This window comes from Heptranchias perlo, chromosome 8 (genome assembly GCF_035084215.1).
Source record: "Heptranchias perlo isolate sHepPer1 chromosome 8, sHepPer1.hap1, whole genome shotgun sequence".
NCBI lineage: Eukaryota > Metazoa > Chordata > Chondrichthyes > Hexanchiformes > Hexanchidae > Heptranchias > Heptranchias perlo.
In genome coordinates, this window is record NC_090332.1 from 31,129,261 (window position 1) to 31,153,755 (window position 24,495).

At 38.5% G+C, this 24,495-nt stretch overlaps 1 protein-coding gene across 1 annotated transcript in view; it reads left to right on the forward strand.

Annotated features, from left to right (window-relative positions):
- Positions 1-24,495, forward strand: part of ush2a (Usher syndrome 2A (autosomal recessive, mild)) — a 744,800-nt gene that overhangs the window by 16,655 nt on the left and 703,650 nt on the right. The window contains exons 3-5 of the mRNA XM_067989549.1: positions 1,426-1,584; positions 9,029-9,433; positions 15,615-15,780. Coding sequence (XP_067845650.1) covers positions 1,426-1,584; positions 9,029-9,433; positions 15,615-15,780 — 730 coding nt within the window. The remainder of the gene's footprint in view (positions 1-1,425; positions 1,585-9,028; positions 9,434-15,614; positions 15,781-24,495) is intronic.

Consider the following 24,495-nt stretch of genomic DNA (forward strand, 5'->3'; position numbering starts at 1 on the left):
TACAACAAGCAATTAGGAAGCTAAATCACATGTTGGCCTTTATTGCAAGGGAATTGGACTACAAGAGTAAGGAAGTCTTACTACAATTGTACAGGGCTTTGGTGAGACCTCACCTGGAGTACTGTGTACAGTTTTGGTCTCCTTATCTAAGGAAGGATATACTTGCCTTGGAGGCAGTGCAACAAAGGTTCACTAGATTGATTCCTGTGATGAGAGGGTTGTCCTGAGGAGAGATTGAGTAGAATGGGCCTATACTCTCTGGAGTTTAGAAGAATGAGAGGTGGTCTTATTGAAACATACAAGATTCTGAGGGGGCTTGACAGGGTAGATGCTGAGAGGTTGTTTCCCCTGGTTGGAGAGCCTAGAACTAGGGGGCACAGTCTCAGGATAAGGGGTCGGCCATTTAAGACTGAGATGAGGAGGAATTTCTTTACTCAGAGGGTTGTGAATCTTTGGAATTCTCTACCCCAGAGGGCTGTGGATGCTGAGTCGTTGAGTATACTCAAGGCTGAGATAGATAGATTTTTGGACTCTTGGGGAATCAAGGGATATTGGGATCCTGCTGGAAAGTGGAGTTGAGGTCGAAGATCAGCCATGATCTTATTGAATGGCGGAGCAGGCTTGAGGGGCTGTATGGCTTACTCCTGCTCCTATTTCTTATGTTGTTATGTTGCAGTCCTGACACACAGCCTGTATTGCCAGTTCTAGTTTTTATTTATTTAATCAGTAGTTTATTTGTAGGACTAATGGAATCACTTGATTATAGTTAGTAAATGGATTTAGCTTGATTTGAAAATAATTAGAAGTTACTTAGTTTTAAAAAAAAATTTATGTATTTTTTATTTAAGCTTTAAAAGTTAATAGATTAGTTTATAGTCCCTTGGTTTAAATCGCTTAACACCTCCTTCCCCCCCGCACGTAATTCCTACACTCACCAAATTCTCAGTTGAAAGTCTCACTCTGCTAGCAATTCACTCCATTAGTGGTTCACTCTCTGTATTTACCAACCTCTGTGCTTTTGCAAAGATCCTTGTACTATATACCTTTCTGACACACCCTAGTTACAATTGGTTGGTCAGCTTCCAGCCACAATAATTAATACCTAGTCAGGAACCTACTTACAGCTGATTGTCTGTTACGATTAGCCACTGACCTGCAGTTCTTTAAAGTTAGTAAACTAAGTTTAATCTAAGTTAAATTTCAGTTTGATAAAAATAAAACACGGGTACTACTTACCAGTGAATTCCCACACTCACCAAATTCCCAGTTGAAAATCCTCACTCTGTTAGCAATTCACTCCATTATAGGTTCACTTTCTGTCTTTACCAACTTCTGTGCTCAAAAACAACAATTAGATTAGCCACGAGATAGCTGGAAAAGATGGTGCGTAATTATGGCAGTATTAACAAAAGCATTTTTTTTTAGCTATGTCAGTAGTCAGCAGACCATAAAGGACCATATAGGGCCACCAAAGGATACTATAGGGCAGACTCAAATGGATTTTCAGGTTATGGCAGAGTTGCTGAATGACTATTTTGCATCAGTCTATACTTCTGTAGATGATGCTTATGTTCCAGAGGAGCGGTGCTTAGCATTGAATAGCATTATTAATATTAAAATAGATAGTAATGTCATCTTAATAGGTTAGGAAAGCTCAAAATTGATAGGGTTCCGATAATATTCATCCAAGGGTGATTAAAGAGATGGGTCAGGTGCTCTGTCAGCCCCTTGCCCTTATCTTTAATAGTTCAATAGAGTCAGGGATAGTTCCCTTAGACTGAAAGCTAGCTCATGCAGTTCTTATTTTCAAAAAAGGGGACAAATCAGAGCCAGGGATCTATAGGCCTATCAGCCTGACATCTATTATTGGGAAGATGCTAGAAGGGATCGTAAGAGATACCCTTTATGATCACTGGGAAAGGGGAGGGGCCTTTAGAAATACACAACACGGCTTCCGAAAAAATAGGTCGTGCCTAACAAATTTGATAAGAGTTTTTTGAGGAAGTCATTAGGGTAGTGGATGTGGATAATCTGATAGACCTTGTCTACCTGGACTTTCAGAAAACCTTTGATAAGGTACCTCACACTAGGTTACTTCACAAGATAGAATCTTGTGGTATCAGTAAAATTTGACAAACTGGATTAGGAATTGGCTCCAATCCTGCAGCCAAAAAGTTGTAGTTAATAGATGTGGTTCAGCTTGGAGACATGTTACTATTGGTGTCCCCCAGGGATCGGTCCTAGGCACACTACTGTTTATGAATGACCTGCACAGTGGTGTTGGGAATGTGGTAAGTAAGTTTGCAGATGACACCAAAACCTGTCAAGGGTTAAGATGGTAGAGGAGTGTAATCAAATCCAAAAAGATTTAGATGGGCTAGGGAAGTGGGCCACACATTGGCAAATAGCGTTTAATTTAGATAAATGTAGTGTCATGCATGTTGGGAGGGCCAACACAGAATACTTGTATCATTTGCAGGGAACAATATGGAAAGAGGTTGAGCGACAAAAAGATCTTGGTGTTAATGTGCGCAGATCACTAAAAGTTCAGACCAATGTAGAGAAATTGTAACTAAAGCTAACAAGGTATTGGGTTATATTAATAAAACTATTCAGTATAAATCAAAGGACACCATTTTGACACTAGACCGATCACTAGTCAAACCGCATCTAGAGTACTATGCCCAGTGTTGGCCCCCCCACATGCTGGGTGATATAGCGGCCTTGGAAAAGTTGCAGACGAGAGCTACAAGAATGATTCCTAGCTTAAAGAACCTCAGCTATTCAGATAGGCTCAAGGACCTTGGTCTATTTACTTTAGAGCAGCATAGACTTAGAGATGACCTGGTAGAGGTCTACAAAATAAATGAAGGGCTAGATAGCGTCCCTATTGATAGATTATTCCAGTTTAACAGATTGGGGAGGACCAGGAGACACAAGTTTAAACTATGGAAGAGTAGGAATAGACTGGTGGTTCTTCTTTTCCCAGAGAATTGTGAGCCTCTGGAATACATTTCTGGCTGATGTGGTGAGTGCTGATTCTCTACATGCCTTCAAGAGAGAGCTAGGCCAGTTCCTGACTGGGACAGAGATCGCATGACATAGAGGGTAAGTGTCTTTATAAGTAACACTTGATCCATGTGATCTCCTGGACTGGTTTCGATAACCTGAGTGGGTCGGAGAGGAATTTTACAGAGTATTTTTACCCTTATTGACCCTGGTTTTTTTTTGTTTTTTGCCTCTCCCAGGAGATAACATGGCTGTGGGGGTGGGTGTGAGGTGGGGAGGTAAAAGTGTTTAGCCATGATGGTCCAGGGGCAGGCTTGATGGACCAGCTGGTCTTTTCCTCCCCATCAATTTCGTATGTTTGTGCATAGTTTATGTTAATGCTCCAGCATTATTGGGAAATTGTTGCACTGTTGGAGATTTTGTCCTTTGGATGAGGTGTTAAACTAAGGTCTTTTTTGCCTGTTTGGGTGGAAGTTAAAAAATACCATAATGCTGTATGAAAAGGAATTTTCCTGGTTGCCTGGTAAATATTCCTCTCTCAACTAATACTGTCATCAAAAAAATCAACTGGTCATTCAGCCTATTGATTTTGCAGAATGGTTGCTGCGTTTGCTTTACATAACAACAGCTGCTGAACTTCAAAAATAATATATTGTGGAAGTGCCTTTAAATGTGAGAAGGTGTTATATAAACACAAGCAGTAATTATTCTAAGCAGAACACAAAATACTGAACCTTTTCATTCCAATTTCTATCAGTTCTAAAATTAACAAAGCACTGCTACAAATATTTCCTTGGTATAAATTCTTTATAAATGATCAACAAATAAGCATAGTGAGCTTTAAACAAAGCTTAGATCCATGCAAGAAAAATGCTGGAGTAACAAAGATGAGGAAATCCAGATGTATGCCGACATGCATGATATGAAAAGGTTTTATGCAGTATTATGAAACATGTATGGTCCCCTGTCTGGAGGCATTGCTCCCCTAATGAGTGTTGATGGCTCTACCTTGTTGACTGATAAGACCCAAATCTTGGACAGATGGGCTAACCATTTCAAGAATCTACTAAAATGGAAATTCAGCATAGAAATAGATCAACTACCTCAAAGTCTAATCATACTGTCCCTTGCTGAAGAACCTTCATTGCCTGAGATCATTAAGGCTATCAAGTCTCTCTCCAGTGGCAAGGCACCAGGTTCAGATACTATACTTCCTGAAATATATCGAGCTGGAGGACACCGACTAGCTCAGTCTGTTGTGATGTAAAGAGCATCCTGCAAGAGTATAGAGATGCATCCATTATCCATTTATTCAAACACAAGGGCAGTAGATACATGTGTGACAATCATAAAGGAATTTACCAACTTCATTGTAGGGAAAATTCTTGCTTGGATTATCCTAAATCGTTATATGGAGCATATAGCTGAAATATTCTTGCCTGATAGCCAGTATGCATTCAGAAAAGGCGGAGATACTACTGATGTGGTCCTTACTGCTAGACAACTTCAGGAAAAGAGTTGAGAACAAAACTTGGACCTTTACTGTGTGTTTGTTGATCTCATAAAGACCTTTGATACAGTCAGCAGAGAGGGCCTCTGGGAACTATTGGCCGAAGTTGGCTGCCTGAAAAGTTGATCCAGATGATCCGCCCATTCCATGATTGAAGATTTTGAAGTTTCCAAGCCCTTCCCTGCCTCCTTGTTTAGTAGCTTGTTTGCTTTTATGCTTACTTATGCCTTAAGGAACTTGGATAAAAGAGTGTATTTTGCTTCTGGACAGATGATAAATTGTACAATCTCCATCAGCTGCAGTCCAAAACTAAGACCTCTGGAGAACTTATTCAGGAGCTCTTGTTTGCTGATGACTGTTGCCCACATAGAAGAGGACCTCCAACTCATCATGGACCATTTCTTGGATGCTTGTAAAAAATTTAGCCTATCAGTCTGAGAAGATGTTATATACCAGCCTGCCCCTGTTACACCCCATATGCCACCCAATATTACCATCAAACATCACACGCTGTCTACATAAGGTTCACTTACCTAGGAAGTACCATGTCATGTGATGTGCTCCTAGATGATGAAGTGAACCACAGATTGTTTAAAGCCAGCAGTGTTTTTGGAAGGCTTCGAATTAGGTTATGGGGTAAAAGAGGTATTAAAGTGGCAACAAAACTTAAGGTCTACAAGGCAATAGTTATAACATTCTTACTGGACCACCGACAGTCGCCACATCAGTAATCTCAATCACTTCCATCTAGGTTGCATCAGAATGATCATGAAAATTCGATGGTGACACAAGATTCTGGAAAGAGGTCCTCAGAACAGCAAGTATGTCAGGTATAGAGGCAATGAGAGTAAAGGTGCAGCTAAGGTGGGCTGTTCACTTAGTCCGAATGCCTGATACTAGACTACCTGAGAAGGTATTCTACGGTGAGCTGAAATTTGGTAAACCCTCTTGTGGTGGGCAGTTCAAAAGATATAAGGATTGCTTAAAGACCATTCTAAAAAATGTTGCATCTCAACTGACACATGGGAGCATGATACTTGTGACAGAAAAAGGATGCAAAAAATGATTCACAATGGCACGACAAAGCTTGAAGCAAGTCATATCCAGCTAGCCATAGAAAAGAGAGCCCAAAGGAAATCATGGAAAGATCAGCTCTTAGGTCAACCTGACATCCGATGACCTTTGTGTAGGAAAACATGCCTTGCAAAAACCGGACTTTACAGTCATATGAGAACCCACAACCTATATTAATTGGAGGTAAATCAAAGGCTACCATCATTGACAATGATGGTCAAACCATCACCATCATCAACAAAGATTTGTTATTTGTTCAGTTTATTGTCTTGAAATAAATTAAGGCTAACAGAATGGTGGTAGATAGGTATCAATTGCACCTGAAATATGAAGGGGTTTGTGTAGAAATAAGCCTCTTTACGTTAGTTTATAAATTAAATAAGTTATTGAATGACAAATTAGTTTTGGAGATGGGTTTTTCAATAGATAAGATTGCAGGTATAAAGATTCAGTTCCAGCTTTAAATTGGTGCAAATTAATGAATAATATATAAACAATTGTTGTACATTAATTAATTTTATTTTTGGATTTCATGAACATTCAGATGTTTCTTTGACATACTAACAGGAGTAATAGTAAAAAGTCAGATGCCTGGAAAACAACCTGGAGAGGAGAATGATATACAAAAGGTCCCTGCTTACAACCTCTATTTGAGACTGGAGGAAGAATTATCCAGTCTTTCCAAAGACCCACTTACTGGCCATAACCACTCAAATCTTTGACAATCATCTGACTGCTGCACAATGTCAAGTCAAGTTGACTCATGTTTATGTAAACCTAAAGTTTATTATGCTTTTAATAAAGGATTTGTTAGAAGTGTAATATTTGTTGGCTCACAAGGATGACAGTTGGTTTGAAATCAGACTACATATTCAGAGGGTCTGAAATTTGGATGCTCTGAAATGAATGAATGGATGAATTGAAAGCCCAAATATCCAACACTAGCAATCAGCTTTCTTTAGTTTACTATAGGATCTAGACATATAATAAGCATGATAAGCATAACAATGCTGATAATTCTTACCTACATGCTAAGGAAATGAACTCTCTACTAGATTACTATGAATAAAACAAACAAAAAGGTACATACAATAGGGGATAAAATCAGTGGAGTTAAATTGAAATTGTAATATGCTTTAAAGGACAGACATGTCCAAGTTTAAAATAGGCTAAATTTGAATTTTTACAAAGAGTCAGAATTTGGATTCCAATCAAAATCATACTCTATTCATCTCGAATCATTCACTAAATGAAGCAGATTGAGCTATTTAGTCTTACAACCGTGCCAAATTTCACAGAAGTTTTGCGAGTCACACACATTTCATGCACATACAGTTGGAAACAATACTATAATATAATTAAAAGTTTCAATTAACTCTAATTTAGTAGTAAATTTGGCGCTTATGGCTTCCATATATTTTTTTAATTAAACAAAACATGAATGAACTAATATTTACGTCTAGGTACTTGTCCAGTAATCTCCTAAGCAAAATTTACTGTTATGGTGATGGAATAGTGTTACTAAGGTTATAATGTTATACAGCCATATGGAAATAAATATTTTTATTGTGTCTTGTATCAGATGGTATTTTAAAAATCTCATACAATGTTATTTCTTGTGTAGAATGTCACAACCTTGAAAAGACTGAGCCTGGCAGAGTAAGAGAACATTTGGCAGACATGTCTGTAGCAAACACTTGCATTTCGGTACTGGTCAAAATGTGTTACAGATAAATTTTTAAAAAACGAGAATAAATTTAGTATAAACCTCTTGTGTTGACTTCCTGACTCAGTTTCTGGCATCATCCATGACATAACATCAATGTCATGGTCCAGAATGGACCTCCTGTCAATGTAATTTAATTCGTACATTAAGTGACATAACAAATAAAGCAATCTGATGTCTCAAAAATTACCCTGGTAGATATTAGGAATGCAGAAAGAATTTGGAGAAGTTGTATCCAGGCAAGTCACCTTAAAACTGATGTTTTGACACAAGTGAAATCTGAAAATTGGTAAGAGTCCCAAATTCCATCATTATAAGAGGGCCACATTAGTGACCAACAGTTCAAGAGTCAGACACAGATGTCCAATGGAGCTAGAGACACAGAACTGTAATTTTGTTTTAGTTTAAAAAACATGTGCACATCCTCAAAATCTGTTGTTTTTGGAAAATGAAGGCTCAAACAAAGTTGAGCTATTACGAGTTAAATCCTTTATCAATCGTTAGGGATATTTTAAATGTAATTTGCTCTTAAAATGCTTTCTAATCATTTAGTTACGTCATTTATGGATGGGATTAAGACTACAGGTAGGTTCTTGCTAAATACATACGCAGCTGCTATTACGTGGAGCAGAGTAGAAACCCAGCTCGCTCCACAATCTGGTTGCCTAGCGACAGTTGCCGCGCGTGTCTCTCCTTTTGATAGCCTATTGCTGTGGAAGCGAGAGCAGCCAGAGCCTTCTCTGTCTCACTGCGTAGTCAGTCGAATTGGCATTTCATTTATATACTTTTTTAAAAGCACGGAGTAACCTGACACGAACGTTGCATTTCAATATAAAATGAATGTTCTTTTCTTTTTCAGTCGTAATATAATTTATGTTTAATGCTGTTTTGACTCTTAGTTTTGTGTGAGTGCAGGCCATATGGCAGTGTGGAGTAATCAGCTTACTGAGGGCTAAGGTCCTGCATGAATGGCAAACTAGGGTAAGGGACAAACTGTATGTCGACTGCATTGTATGGTTGATTAATTTATTACAAAAAATAACTTTTAATTTAAAACAGCATTATTTATATTAACTTGAATTTACTTGTGGGAAATCATGTCGAAGTAAATGTATTAGTAATAGTTTTGCACACACTTTGCAATTTAATTGCTCTGTGCAATTAAAATTGAATTAATAGTTACCTTGTGGAAAGCCATATTTTTATACTAAAGGTGTGTTTGTACCCTAGAGCTTTCTGCAAAAATTGGTAAAAATTTTGTAGTTAAGAATGATACTGGTTTTTAACTTAATCTTTCAACAACATTATATTTGTATAAGTCATTTGTTAAAAAAAGCAACTTTATTTTATTACATAAGTCATATATTTTGTTCAAATCTTCCACAGACTACAGACTCCTAATGACAACTTGATGAACTGAATTCACAAATGCCAATTGTTTATGTCCAAAGGAGTATTGCATCCTAGTGGGAATGGTGTCTAATTCAGAGCACAACTCAATTCCTGAACTTTGAACTCTGCGCTCACAGTCTTGGACTCTTGGTGGGCGAAGATGTCATCTTCAGTATGTCCACTGTCAAGCATTTAAATTCACTTTATCAAGAGGATTCTCTGCTATCAAGAATGGCCTGCCTTTTACTAAGAAAGGGTGTTGCAGTGTTGCTTTATGTAACTGAAGTTCTTTTGATTATATGTTATATTTTGTCAAGATTTGTCAATTCACAGGGATATTTTCCAAGGCTTGAAAACATAGGAGCATACAAAAATGTATCTACTGTGCCATCTCAGGCAACCTGTGGATTGCCAGTGAGGAACACATTCTGTCTTAGCACAACTGCTGTGGAAAGCATATTGTCCTGTACCCAGCAATTCTGCATTCAAGAGTGCCCTTATAGATCTTTTACTCCCTCCTTTGCCAATCTTTTATCCAGAGGCTTAGGCACTTGTGTCACCAAGGACAAAAATGATTTGAGACCAGCGTCGTCAAGACATACCACTAGCTTTATATTTTGGAATCAAACAGATTGTTACACTACTCCTCCTCTTCAAAACCTTGGGCTTGGAAGTTCATTTACCTTAGCAGTATGGCTGAAACCTGACCACAGGGATGTAATGTAAGTAACTCAACAAATGTTGGGTAATATCTTTTTCAAAATAAGTGAATGATGTGATGAAAACATTACATTGTGTTCACACAAAATACTTTATAATCAATGGTATTACTTTGGTTAGCAAGCCATTGCAATTACATTGCAGTTATATCTGTTAAAATAGCTCCTTAATTGCAGGTACTGTGTATACTTGTTGCGCTAGTTAGTATAGTCAAATTGTGATATTCCTACATATATTCCATAGAAGGGCAATTTACTATAGTTCAAACATGCAAGTTGGAAAATTTTCCAATACCTTTTTCAATACAATTAAAGCTAGAATTGATGGAAAAGAATTAAATAAATCATAAAAAGTGATAGATTTGAAATTACAGTAATGTACTTCAGTTAATAATTATACATTGCCACATTTTTCAGGTTCATGCATCATTGTATTACAAATCCTGGCATTCTACACATTTTCAACACCAATTTAGGATTGTTTTTGGCCATTTTTGATTTTTTTTCCTTCTCTGACTTCCATTTGTGGCTGGGTCATTAGATAGGGGATAACCACTTTCACAGGGCATTCTATCTGCTTCTGTGCATTTTCTCCCAAATATCATTTAAAAAATTTCCTGAGATAGTAAGTGGCATTTTACCTGCTTTATCAGTTAGTTCTTAATCCTGACTAGTAGTAAGGAGCTGGGAATTTATTTTCTTTGTAGAGGAGTTAGAAATTGCAGACATGAAGTAAATTCCCATCCCTAGTCTCACAGTCTTATGATGTCTTTATACTGCAAGTAACGGGTTGACACCATTACCAGTTTTAGAACAAATATCGAGTTACAGCAAGTTACATCAAGACTACAGTGCAGAAACAGGCCATTCTGCCCAACTGGTCTATGCCAGAGTTTATTCTCCACACGAACCTTCCTCCCACCTCATCTAACCCTATCAGCATACCTTTTTATTTCTTTCCTCCTTGTGTGCTTAACTAGCTTCCCTTTAGATGCATCTATGCTATTTGCTTCGACTCCTTGTGGCAATGCGTTCCACATTCTTACCACTATTTGGGTAAAGAAATTTCTCCTGAATTCCCTATGGATTTATTAGTGACTATCATATGTATGACCTCTAGTTTTGGACTCCCCACAAGTGGAAACATTCTCTCTACGTCAAACCGTGTCAAACCCTTTCATTATCTTAAAGACCTCTATCAGGTCACCCCTCAGTCTTCTCTTTTCTAAAGAAAAGAGCCCCAGCCTGTTCAGCCTTTCCTGATAAGTAAATCCTCTCAGTTTTGTATCATCCTTGTGAATCTTTTTGCACCTTCTCCAATGCCTCTACATCCTTTTTATAATATGGAGATCAGAACTGTGCACAGTACTCCAAGTGAGGTCTAACCAAGGCTCTGTACAAGTTTAACATAACTTCTCTGCTTTTCAATTCTATCCCTCTAGAAATGAACCCCAGTGCTTGGTTTGTTTTTTTATGGCCTTAATAACCTGCATTGCTACTTTTAATGATTTGTGTATCTGTATCCCGAGATCCCTTTGCTCCTCTACCCCATTTAGACTCTTATTATCCAAGCAGTATGTGACCTCCTTATTCTTCTTACCAAAATGCACCACCTCACACTTATCTATATTGAAATTCACTTGCCAATTACTTGCCCATTCTGCAAGTTTATTAATGTCTTCTTGCATTTTGATGCATTCTTTCTTTGTATTAACTACGCGCCACAATTTTGTGTCGTCCGCAAATTTTGAACTTGTACTTCTGATTTCCGAGTTCAAATTGTTAATGTAAATTGTGAACAACAGTGGTCTCAGCACCGATCCCCTGTGGAACACTATTTCTCACCTTTTGCCAGTCTGAGTAGCTACCCTTCACCACTACTCTCTGTTTTCTATTTTGTAGCCAGCTTGCTATCCATTCTGCTACCTGTCCCCTGACTCCACTTGCTCTGACCTTAGTCTTGAATCTACAATGCAGTACCTTATTGAAGGCCTTTTAAAAATCCAAATATATTACATCTACTACATTACTCTTGTCTACTCTTCCTGTTACTTCTTCAAAGAATTCAATAAGGTTGGTCAAGCATGACTTTCCCTTCTGAAATCCGTGCTGACTACTCTTTGTTATATTTTCATTTTCTACATCACTGAGTTATACTGCTGTAACCTTACTGCTCCACTTGAATGAATATATGCTAATGAAATGCTAGATGTTGGTGAAGAGCCGGCCTGAAACTCAGCTCTTTACTAGTAGTAAAAATGTAAAGGTGGTTTCAATGGATCACTTGGGATCCTTTTAAATATTGAGAATAACGTTTATAAATATAATTTGCATCAATTGCAGGTTTGCCACAGGTAGTATGGTGTTCAAGTGGTGTGAGACTACTTTCTCAAATTAAGCTTGCATTCGCCATCAGTGCAGCCTTAAAAATGCTGCAGTTTTTCTTCACTGCAAAAATGTGACCTGCTGTGAATCAGCTGCGCTTGGCTGCATGACCGATTTTGCAATCCCCACTTCTGATTGGTGAGGTTTTGTCACCAGTGGAGCCTGAGAAAATTGGTCCCCATTTCCCAAGATTTCTAAAGTTCTAACTGATTTAAAAAAAAAAAAATTTGCAGGGTATGTCAGATGCCAAAGAGTTAATCTATGCAGAATTCACATTAGAATTTCTTTTACAGAGTAAATTGTACTACTTGGAAAATATTGGGGTATATTGATGTAATCTGTTACACAGTGATTATGAAAGAGCTGCAGTGATGAATCAGTAGGTTATTTTAATTTAACATCCATAGCCGACCTACTATAATTGGTAGAATTACTGTTATGCAAATTACTTGTAAGTGGAACAAGAAGTGAGACCTGAAACAATGTTCCAAAGCTACTTTATCTAAAGTTTGAAGTAATAAGAAAGTTAAGATGTGTTATTTTAATGTACAGAAGTGACATTTAAGCTTGGAAATTACGGTGAGCGTTATTATCGTATAAACATTTAAGGGGTGATTCTGTGATCCGCAGCTCCTAGAGTGGAGAGCACCTTGAGAAATCATGGGCATGTACCTCGGATTTTCAGTCCATTCATTTTAATTCAAATTTAGATTTAATTTTAATGGATGGAAAATCATGCAATTTCCTGAGAAATCCATTTATTTTAAATGGGCTAATGCCTGTGTTAAAATAGCAGAGATGAAGTTGATATGAATGCATTAAACATTCACACAATAATATCACTCTCAAGGATTGATCCCGCTGGCATAGAAGGTGCAGGCAATGGTCAGAACATGAAGTGGAGATCCCATTAGGTGGATCACTGTTCTGTTAGCACTGTGTATAATCTTCCAGCTGACCTTTTAGCTTTTAATGGCCCTAGCGTGATTTCTAATCTGTTAGGACAGGGTTGTGCTGTGCACTTCGCTCACCCATCCAGAGTCGGTAAACAGGAAAGCTAAAGGTTAGAAGGAGCTGTTAAGGGAGCAGAAGCTTTTTTGTCTAATTTCCTTTTATTATTTTTTTCAGTGTCTTTTTAGTGCTTATTTTTGTTTTATTTTTCTGAATTTTCTCCTAATTTTTTGGAAGTTTTTTTATGTATAATGAAGAAAACACATCCATTCATTGATGCTGTACTTTCTTGATATTTTAATAGCTTTATATGTATGATCTTTATCGAAATTATCATTACAGTGTATACTTGTTTTCGATGTGCAGCCTGAATGGCTAAGGCATACACATCATCAAACCCATATATTGTCTAGGTAAAATGACTGGGCTTGTATTGTGGCTAGTAAAATGAAAGTGCATTTTCTTATATTCCAGTCAATATTCCAACCAACTAGACAATTTTGCTAGTAAAGGTCAGAATTTCATAGTCTTTATATCTTCCAACTTAACTATCAGATTTGGTTTGATTCTAATTGATTGTGGTAGTAGAAACAAATTTCTTTTAATAATAGTGATATTGCCACTAGCACAAATACCCTGACAATGAAATTTGAAAATATTATACAGGAATTATTTGACATAATTCCTTAGGCCTCATACTTACTTTCTTCAACAATTTTCTGTCACACCTATTTCCGTTACATCTGTCTGTGACACGTGACTGTCACGTTGGAACTTACTTGTATATAATAATATATTTTCCTTTGATTGAGTCCTCCCAGCTCCCAATTTATGGCCACAGGGTAGGTGGTGCTGCACTCCACTTACTTAAATCAGGATTGTTGCCTGCAAACTTCCATCAGAAACTTTTCTATCTGATTTTTAAAATAGTTTTATGGTGCTTTTAATATTTTATTTATCTTTTAACCTTTTTATACCTCTTTCAAATTAAAAAGTGGCTGTGGCCATGCCTGGGAGTGAGACGGACGGACAGATGGCGTGGAAGAGAAATATGGAGAAAGATACAGAGATACAGAGAGAGAGAGGTAGATAAAATAAAAAAGGAGAGAGTGAATGAGAATGAGATATACACACAAGCAGAGAAGGAGAGAGAAAGGCAGAAAAAAGAGAGATCATGAGAGAAACAGAAACTGTAACAGAGAAAGACAGATAGAAAAAGAAAAACAGAGTGTGGCTTGTTGCAAACTGCTCCTGGATGTCAGGCACTCCTGTGCCGCGTTGCCACCCATACTTTGCTGTCATGTTTCCAGACCTGTCTCTGGCCAATTCACCTCCAGTGATCAGGCATGTGGCCCTCCCTTGGCCTTTTTCCAGCCACCATATTCCCCCTACAGTCTGCAAACCCCCCCGCCCGACCCCCAATGAGATCTGGGCAGTAAGACTCAGAACCACCTAAAGCTGGTTTTAAGCATGAAGAACATTTTAAATACTGTATTTGCTAGCATAGAAGTAATACCAATAGCAATATAGTAGTACCAGATTTCATTCCAAAAACTGATGGTGAGGAAAAGGCCTGGCAGATTGGACCACATTCTCTTGGGCTTCACCCCATCCCGCCACCTGCATACTACTGCAACCACTTCAATTATTCCAGACATTGGGTCCTTGAACCCGGTGCTTCCATATCCTGGAAACCCTCTCCTGTTACTCCCTCACAAAGTTACCTTGCAAGACCCCCACACACCTATGTTTCTGCCAGTGCTTACAGACACCACTACTCCCCATCGTGCTCCCAGACCGTGGAACTCCGACCCCCAGTACATCCAGACCCTGAGACTTCTGCACAGTACACGAGCAATTCCTAGCTGTTCACCAGTCCTCTAGACCCTTGCACCCTCCTCAATTCCGCCACATCCGGAGACCTGTTCCATTTTTTGCTGGCAGACCCAATTCTCCCAAAGTCTTGTGCCCCCCCCCCAACCCCCCTTACCCACAATGTTGCCATACACTGCCTTCACTGCTGTCAAATCTTAGCTTTCCCACTATTGGCAGAGCTCAGGAATTATCCAATAAAATAAACCCACATTCCGTCACCTCCACAGGACTGCCATGACCAACAACCAAACCATAATATTACCAAAGCAGATCCACCCTCACAACTGATGATGAACTGCAGAAGCACCCCTCCTCACTATTGCTAAACCCCTCATATTTACTTCCAATCTCTTGTATGTTACCTACTATCTTCTTGTATCCTGGAGTTTAAATGGTGAGACAAAAATTAAGTACATTGATAAAAGAACAAATAGTAATCAAAGTCACTAATTTACAGTTTTTATGGAAAAATAGCCAGAGTTTTGGAATTCAATCCCCAAAATACTAATAAAAATCCAGGAATTCCAGATAATAATTTGTAATGCTGTGTAACATGCAATATATTATCAGTGGCCCCCACCATCAGGAATGTCATGGGAGATTCATTAGTGTACAAAAATGTATAATATATCACAATACTTTGCAAGGTTAGTTTAGGCATTTTGCTGCACAAAACATGAACTGGATTATATCCACAATAATGTGGCACTGTTAGACATATATTGCCCAGTTTATAGAAGTCAGTTAGATTTTAGAATGTATGTTCCTTGTGGGTGTCCAGATCACAGTGTACAGTACCATCAGCCTGTTTGGCTTGGGTTTCACACATCTCTAATGTGACTCTTCTCCTATCCAAACTAACCCAATCATGTATTGTTCATTAAGAATGCACATCTCATACAAATTTGCTGAATTAAAATATTCATGTTGGAAGACTTTATTATATTTGCTGATGCTCTTTGTTTTTCTTTAGGACTGTTATTGAAAAAAGTATAAATGGACACACAGTTTTCAAACTAACAATATCAGAAAGAGGATCCATGTTTTACTACCGCACTTCAGTTGGTTTGCAACTACCAATAATGGTGAATACACGTGGAAAAATTCATTCCAACAAATGGACTCACCTGGCAATTCAGGTAAAAAAAATTGATTTTTATTTATGTGTAATTTGTGTAGTTCCCATAAAGTGGGATTGTAAATGTAAAATAAGGAAATTTAATCTTAAAAAATTGAAGGCTTTCATAAGTAGGAGGCGATTGTTGTCATAATGGCAGGGGAAAAGTTAAAATATGTTTCTATCTTTTATATCAACAAAATGATTAATTTCAAATATTTATTGAATTCCTTGTAATTCAGGATGTTGCATAAATATGTATCATCATAAATCTACATTATCAAATGATGATTTGGCACAGACATTAGCAAATTAATCTCAAGGCCACTAATTCATTTTATGATGGCAGATGAAACAAAATGTAAAAACTCAACCAGAGACTGGCCTGTTGACTTAAATGTGAACAAATCCAGATGTCAGGCTACTGTCGGCGAGGCAAGCAACCCGATATTAATTTCTTCATATCGGGAGCTGCCCGTGAAGGCACCAGCAATTTGCCTAAATTATTGAAATGAGGCCCAAGGCCAATGTTGGGCCAATCTTGGGCCTTGCTGTTGGGGCATGCACTGCTTGCGCAGTGCTGAATCTGGGCCTTAAAACGGGCCCAGATGAATTTCTACCCCATAGGCTAATTTCTACACTGGAACTAATGACAACAGGAGATATCCTTAATCGAGTATGACGTGGGTCTATCAACAGAAATTACAGATACCCTATATTGGCTTGCAGCAAACCCCTTAAGCCCAATGAAAAAAAAATTGCCTTATGTAATACTTTCATTCTTTTCCTTTAACCCCAGGATTCTTAAATCCAATGCTGCTGAATGATGGATAGTTTTGTGTTGCAGATTCTAATTCTTTAGGAACTAAGCTATGGTTGCCAAAAGAGCATGCCTCACTTGTGAAATGTAACTGGATATGACATTCACATCTCATTCTTGGATCAGCAGTAAAGTCTTGTTACCTCAGGTGCAGCAAAGCTCCTTAAAACAATGAGAAAAATATTTCTAACAGGATGGACATGTTCACCGAGAATTTTTGAAAATTATATCACTTTTGCCACAGAATGTAATGCTTTGTACTTTACATAAAGAAGAGTTATTAGATCCCTTTGTTAAATGAAAGAGGTTGCGTTTGACCTTTTAGTCACATTTGTTTCTGTGGATGGCGAGGAATTTGAAACTGCTTGTGAACGCAGTTATATTAGGAGCCTTCCAATTACCGGGTTTATAAAAGTTTTATGCATCAGTTAATTGAAAAGGATACTCCATTGCAGAAGGGGATAAAGAAAACAAAAATCCCTCTTCTCAGCCTTGCTCTTTCATTCATTGTACTCTGGATTATTCTGTTGAAAATAACTGTTTCTGTAATTATCTTTAGCAAGATCCAGTTCCTTAAAAGGCATCGCCTCCACAAAAGAGTATTTGTATACCTTTTTTAAGATTTGAAACAAACACACCATGTGATGGTGTAAATCATATTGAAGTGGATCATTGCATCACTTGTGAATGGTATCATTGTGACAATAATAACATAGTGCTCTTTTGGCTTTTCTTCCTCTCCAAACAAAAAGAGGTTTGCCAAATACTATTTCATGAAGATAAGAAAACAGAATTGGAGTACATTTTACGATTTAGCATTCCTGGCGCAGAGGTTTAAGCATATAACGGGTCGAAAATTGCTCATAAAATAATGGTGAGCCTAACAGCGCCCAATGTTATTAGTGGGCAAATCGAAGAGCAAGTTCCGGCGACCACTTATGCGCAGTCAAATGCAGAAATCCAGAGCTTGCTCTTCCTGATTCTCAGCTGATCTGGCAGCTTCGTGTTAAAGGGATATCACAGGCAAGAATCAATGGACCAGCGCGAGCTTGCTCTCCTGCCCAGCTGGAAACTAACTAATCTTGCCAGAAAAAAGGTACACTGAGTTATAGCAGGCCTAAATGAACTTTTAACAGCATGGTAAGTATTAATGACTGCCAAGCAACCTCTTTGGCACTGAAAATTAACTTTTAAAAATGTGGAGTATCATTACTCCTGATTTTAATAGTTTCTGGACATTTAAAAAAAAAAGTTTTTTAAAATTAAAAAATATTAAATTTAATTTTTTTACTTTTTCTTTCTGTCTTTTTTATCTCTGTCTTTTAATCTTACCCTCTCTTTATTTTGTTTTCTCTATCTGATTTTATAGTACAGTTACTAATCTTATCTGTCATATCCTGCTTCTTAATCTGTGTGGTTTGTGAATGAGATTCACTTCCTGGTTCTTACAGCGTGGCTTGCTTTAAGCTGATTGGTGGAGGGGACACAGCGATGCTTTCCTCGCTCACACAGCCCGGGATAGAACGCTGCAGTTTTTTGAACTTGCATTTGAAGTAAGTTGTCACCAAAAAGACTGTGGTAACTTAGTGGTTGAGTTCAAATCTAAGGAGCGGTGGGCACCGTTGGTTCACCACTCAGAGCAATTTCTGGGCCGTTAGGAATTAACGTATACCCATCATTTTAATGAATAAAAAATCGTACCGGCCGCGAATTCCTGATATATGCTGCTGTCGCAAGAAGCAATGCATTGGGTGTGCTAAGTCATAAAATTTACCATTTAAGTCCATCAAGCTTGCTCTTTACATAGACCATATATGATCTACTTTAACACGGACTCTAGCCTGCTTGTTTAATTTCCTGAGGCAAAGTTCTGCACAAATACTCCCTGTTCTCCAAAGGTAATCAAGCAAAATTCTGTAATATCTCTGTATCCATACATCTCCATTGTTCAATCCTGGCTAATTGTTTTCCATGTGACATTTCATTGGCACAGGAAGCATTGTGTTCCATCATATATTTGATTATTTGTATTCATAGTAATGTAGATTCCCATTCCTAACCAAATTATATATCCAGTTCCTTTTTGAAGAGATCTATTTCACATCTCTACTACTGTAAGGGAAAAAAAGCTTCCCCTCATCTCTGGTTTGGCTTGAAGCTTGTTACTTTTGTACTTGTACACTGCTCTTTTAATTACTGAAACTGGGATAATTTCAATTCCAATTCAAAATACACCTTGGAAAGTCTGTGTTCCTAAAAAGGTAAACAACTGGAGTGAAAAATAATACTCCATCCTCTGATTGCTTCCCTTTGTGCCTTCTTGCAATAATGATAAGCAATTCTAGGTAATGCAATTCCAGTATGTAAAGCAGAACAGCTAGCATATCAATTTCCTTGGACTTAACTTTGCATGTAAGTGAAGAAAATATGCTAATAGGGAGCCTTGGTATGCTCACATTTCTTACTGTTTATTACATTTTTGGGGGGACTGGCTTTGTCTGCAATTTATTTGAGACTATGCTTTTGACATTTTTAAAAAATTAATCACTGCTTGCTAGATTTGTGTGACAAAGCAAATTTCAATCATGAGCACACATTCATGGCACCATGCATAAATTACGGTATGGATAAATTATGTTTTCACTTCACTTTTTTTTAACCTTACTATTGACAACATTGCATACTGCTAACTCAGCAACTGGTAGGTTGATCCCCGCTGTTTCTCACTGAGAGGCCTCACCTTGATGTTATTTTTTGACTTGTAATGGAATATTTTTACCTTTAAAGGTTGCTGAAAATGCTGTGGGCTATTTTAGGCTGAGTTACTAAAATCAGCAAACAATCAGTGTAAGAATCAGTACATATTGTTGTAATTTAAAGTAGAATGTTTTGCTATACAAAAATACAAAATTGTACGACCATACTCTTGTGTTCACTAATTTTTCACGAAGTGAAAAAATCGTGTGATAACAGAAGGAAGTGCCAAAGGACTATTCATCTGTGTTTAACACTGCCCTGAGGATTCTAGCCCTCCAAAAAGGCAAACTAAGAGGGAGATAAAAATGCCTTTTACTTTTTAAGGTGACTAATAATGAAATCAAGTAACATTTTGCAACTGCACATAAAGTGAGTATTTTACTGCCGGTCAAGTATGGAGTCAATGAATTTAATAATGAAAAAGATTTAATGGTAACAGCACAGCAGTGAAAGAAGTGAATAGAATCATAGAATCATATAGCACAGAAGGAAGGCATTCAGCCCACTGTACCTGTGCCGGCTCTTTGAAAGAGCTATCCAATTAGTCCCACTCCCCTGCTCTTTCCCAATAACCCTGCAAATTTTTCCTTTTTAAGTATGTATCCAATTCCCTTTTGAAAGTTACTATTGAATCTGCTTCCACCACCCTTTCAGGCAGTGCCTTCCAGATCATAACAACTTGCTGTATAAAAAAAAAATCTCTGCACCTCCCCTCTGGTTCTTTTGCCAATTATCTTTAATCTGTGCCCTCTGGTTACCGATCCTTCTGCCAGTGGTAACAGTTTCTTATTTAATCTATCAAAACCCTTCATAATTTTGAATACCTTTATTAAATCTCCCCTTAACCTTCTCTGCTCTAAGGAGAAGTATTCCAACTTCTCTAGTTTTCTCCACATAATTGAAGTCCCTCATTCTAGTAAATCTTCTCTGCATCCTCTCCAAGGCCTTGACATTCTGTCTAAAGCCTAGAGCCTTAAAGGCCAGAGGTGAATTTCAAGTCAGTGAAGCAGCTACTGGCAGTCTTTCTCTTGCAGTAGCAAGGGGTACTGGGCCCATATCTGAAACTCACTCGTGTAGGCATTGGAGGGGCCCTCATGGGAGCACCTCACTGCTACTTTCCAGAGAGACAGTGACATTTGCTGGCACAGGCTCAGTAGACCTACTAATTGGTGTTAGTATAGACAGAATAGTCCCAGCCAGGTCTTGGAAGCACCATGGAAGTGTTTTGTTCAAAGTATCTATGGCAGCATTGTTAGTTGCCGCCCCAGAAGCCACCAATGTCCTTGGAAGCTGTTCCTGATATTTTACTGCAGCAGAAATCTTCCAGGCTGCCACAGGTTCTACAGGTTCTGAGGTGTTATGCAGGTTTTGGGAAATTTCTTTCAGTGTGTGAAGATGTGGCTAGTGGACTCCTCCCATTTGTCCATCATCTCAACCAAATGCTTGGAACTGTCTCCACTGCCTGCACATGAGATTGATGCTCCCTGGTTATAGTTCATTTGAAGATTGGCCTCTGAGATTGCATTCCTAGGCTCCTCAGCTGAGTGAGGTTGTTTCTTCAGCCTCTAGGTAGGAACGGCACACTGCCCCTCTTCCACTCCCAGCTCCTCATGCTCACTAGTGCTCAGTGCTTTACCCGATGGAAACCCTCACTAGCTACTTCCTACTGAGTGGGTGTCTCTGTGCTGGTGCCAGTAAGATGCCCTATCCCCTTCAAGAAATAGTGGTTGAGTATACAGCATTGCAATACTTTGAGAAAGTGCATAAAGCTGACAGCACTTATGATAAGCATTTTCCAGCTTTTACCGACCTTCTCTTGCCACATTGCCTCCAACTTTGCCCCTCCTCAAAGCCTCTTCTGTCTTCTTGCCTATGATTTGCAGCTCCTCCTCTTCATGTGTGCTCAGGACTTTAAATGCTGTAGTTCTCCCCCTGCTGTTCTCCTGTGGCACTGGTTGTAGGGCAGCTTTTTCTATTGAGGGAGGGAAAACATGTTAAGGGTATGTGAATGGTGTGGATACTTTCACCCATGATGATGAGATGTGGAAGTGCATTGTCCCTTTAAATCAAGAGAGCTTGAAGACTGATAGCTGCCCTTGTGGCAGGCTGTACCATAACCACTTGGCTACTGTACCTCGTACTGTATCTGTGTTGGCTCACTTGAAAAATGGGGGTGGTCTGCCAATGAGTGTTGTGAGGTGCTATTGGCTGCATCACGTGGAGGAAATAATAGTGCAGCTGCAGGTCTTAAAGATGTGCACCAGCTTAAAGGGCAGTGTTTTCATGAGTATTGGCTGTCCCTTATGTTCTGCACTGTTTTGACAGCATTGAGAAAGCTTGGTTCATTCTTACTTTGTTGGGGAGGCATGTGGCCAATGCTTTGGTCAGCAGAGACAATACTTTCATCTCCTGTCCTACTGTACAGCAACATGAGTATGACATGGCTGCCCAGTTTCACCATATTGTTGCATTTCTATAAACTAAAATGTGTTACTGATGGTAACTAAGTGGTCATCTAGGCATCAGGTCCAGTTTTTAGTCTTTATGATGGTCAAGACCATCACAGCCTTGAAAGGGCAAGTTCTCTCTGCAAGTTCACAAAGAGCTCCATGTGTATCATCTATCGCCTCCTTGGGGAATCCAGCCAAGCAATAAAAGGCTATGGCTCATGCTGCTGATCCATGGGTTCCCTGGGAAAATTGATGTACTTTCTGGCTCTGGTGAACAGTGCATCGCTTACATGCTGAATGTACTGATGCACTGTCAACTGACTAATGCTGGCTATGTCTCCAGTGGCACCCTGGAAGCCCCCCAAGGCAAAAAAAAAATTAAGGCTGTGGGTTGTCGATCCCCCACCAAACATCTGCATGTTTATGCAAAACGTATGTTACCAGCATGTGCAGGCCCCTGTCAGTATATCAGAATTTTTTTTTCCTGTTTGGCCATTTGACACCAAAATTACACACTCCACAACTATATTAGCAAACTTTTTGACATTTAAAACTAGTTATTTGGCTTGTAGTTTTTTGAGAAGCAATAAAGGATCATTATTGTGACTATATCATGATTGGCTGCTAATTAAATTACATTGGCATGAAGCACATGTTTCAAAATGGCACATTTCCATGATTTTGTTAGCTGTTCATTAATTATGATGAAGTACAGTTATTTCTCCTATTTTTAAAGAGGAATATTGGGCCCTAAGTGATAGTGATTATTTTCCTTATTTCCTTTAGAATAAAGAACATGGGGAAAGGACAACTTATTAACTTATTTTCAACTTTTGAGTTACTTAATGAATTCCAATAATAGCCTGCAGCATATGTATAGGATTTACTGAACCACTTAATCCAGTCACATAGAGAGCTTAGTTCACAGAGTTAGCAGATAGGTAGGGAATCTATAACAACTTATTTCTTAGGTGAAGTGTATGGAATAACTCTTGATTACAATGGGTACTAAAAAGGTATTTAACCCACCCCCCAATGTCATATAAATAGCACACTCTACATGCAAGCAGTTTCTGATTTTACTGCAAATATTTATTGGGTAGATTTTTGTTTCAATGGACGAAATATCCAGCAGCTGCTACTGGCATGCATTCCTCCCTGCCAAGTTTTGTTTCTGCACTCCACTGAGGCAATGCTCATGCCCAGGTGGTAAAGACAAAATGATCCCATTGAGTTTATATTTAGATTTTGCTGTTTTAAGAGTGTTTGAAATGGTACTTAGTGTAGATAATATTAAGATTGTGATGTCACGGTGACATTACTAAAATCTGTGTGTGAGGAACAGAGGGCCATTATTTCAGTAAATGAATTGCAGAAAAAATTGATGGCATCTGCATTTGAGTGACTAATATGTAGTAAATTCACTTGACGTGTGCAGCAGTAGTCTTTGGCGTCTTTGCCATTGTTCCGATCTGCTCAGTGATTGTTTGATGTTGTGTGCAAATGTACTAATTCAAACAATCCTGCGATGGATATTTCTGATTGGTTACTGATTGTAAGGGAAATTTTTCATGCATTGATTAAAATTCATTTAATCCCAAACCACATTTTGTTGAGCATTAAAAGTTGACACTTTACTAGTGTCAACTTTTAGTGAACTTTAAAAGTTGACTAAATCCTGTCCACTTTATAATGTGGACAGGATTTAGTGAACACAAGAGTAAAGTTTGTGCTCTTCACCAAAATTTAAAACATGCTGGTCAGGACATCAGGTATTTCGATATTTTTTCCAATTTCAGACTTTGACTAAGACTTTTAGATATGCACATCGATTGTTGCAACAGTAGAAAGCAACAATGGAGGCACATATCTAAAAGATAGAGTCACAGAACCTGGAAACTACACAACAGTATCCCTTCTGCCGATCTAGTCAAAGCTCGTTGAAACCACAGTGATGAGAATGTGTTATAACATTTTAATCACAATAACCTGACATTATATTGACCATTTGGCTTCATATCAAATTGGTTAACTTGTGATGCTCTCAAAATCATGGTCCAGAAGTGGAAACAATCCTGATACCGACCTTGAAATAGACTGCATCAATTCTACTCCTTTCCCAGACGGTGTGCAATCTTTACCTATCCCATTTTGTTTCCAGAGAAAATTTAATTGAAATGAGAAAAGAATTAACATAAGAACAAAAGAAATGGGAAAAAGAGTAGGCCATACGGCCCCTTGAGCCTGCTCCACCATTCAATAAGATCATGACTGATCTTCTATCTCAACTCCACTTCCCTGCCCTATCCCCATATTCTTTGATTCCCTTGGTGTCCAAAAATCTATCGATCTCAGTCTTGAATATACTCAACGACTGAGCATCCACAGCCCTCTGGAGTAGAGAATTCCAAAGATTCACAACCCTTCTTCGACAGCACCTCCCAAACCCGAGACCTCTATGACCTAGAAGGACAAGGGCAGCAGGCACATGGGAGCAATACCACCTGCATGTTCCCCTTCAAGTCACACACCATCCCGACTTGGAAATATATCACCATTCCTTCATCGTCGCTGGGTCAAAATCTTGGAACTCCCTACTTAACAGCTCTGTGGGAGAACCTTCACCACACGGACTGCAGCAGCTCAAGGAGGCGGCTCACCACCACTTTCTCAAGGGCAATTAGGGCTGGGCATAAATACTGGCCTTGAC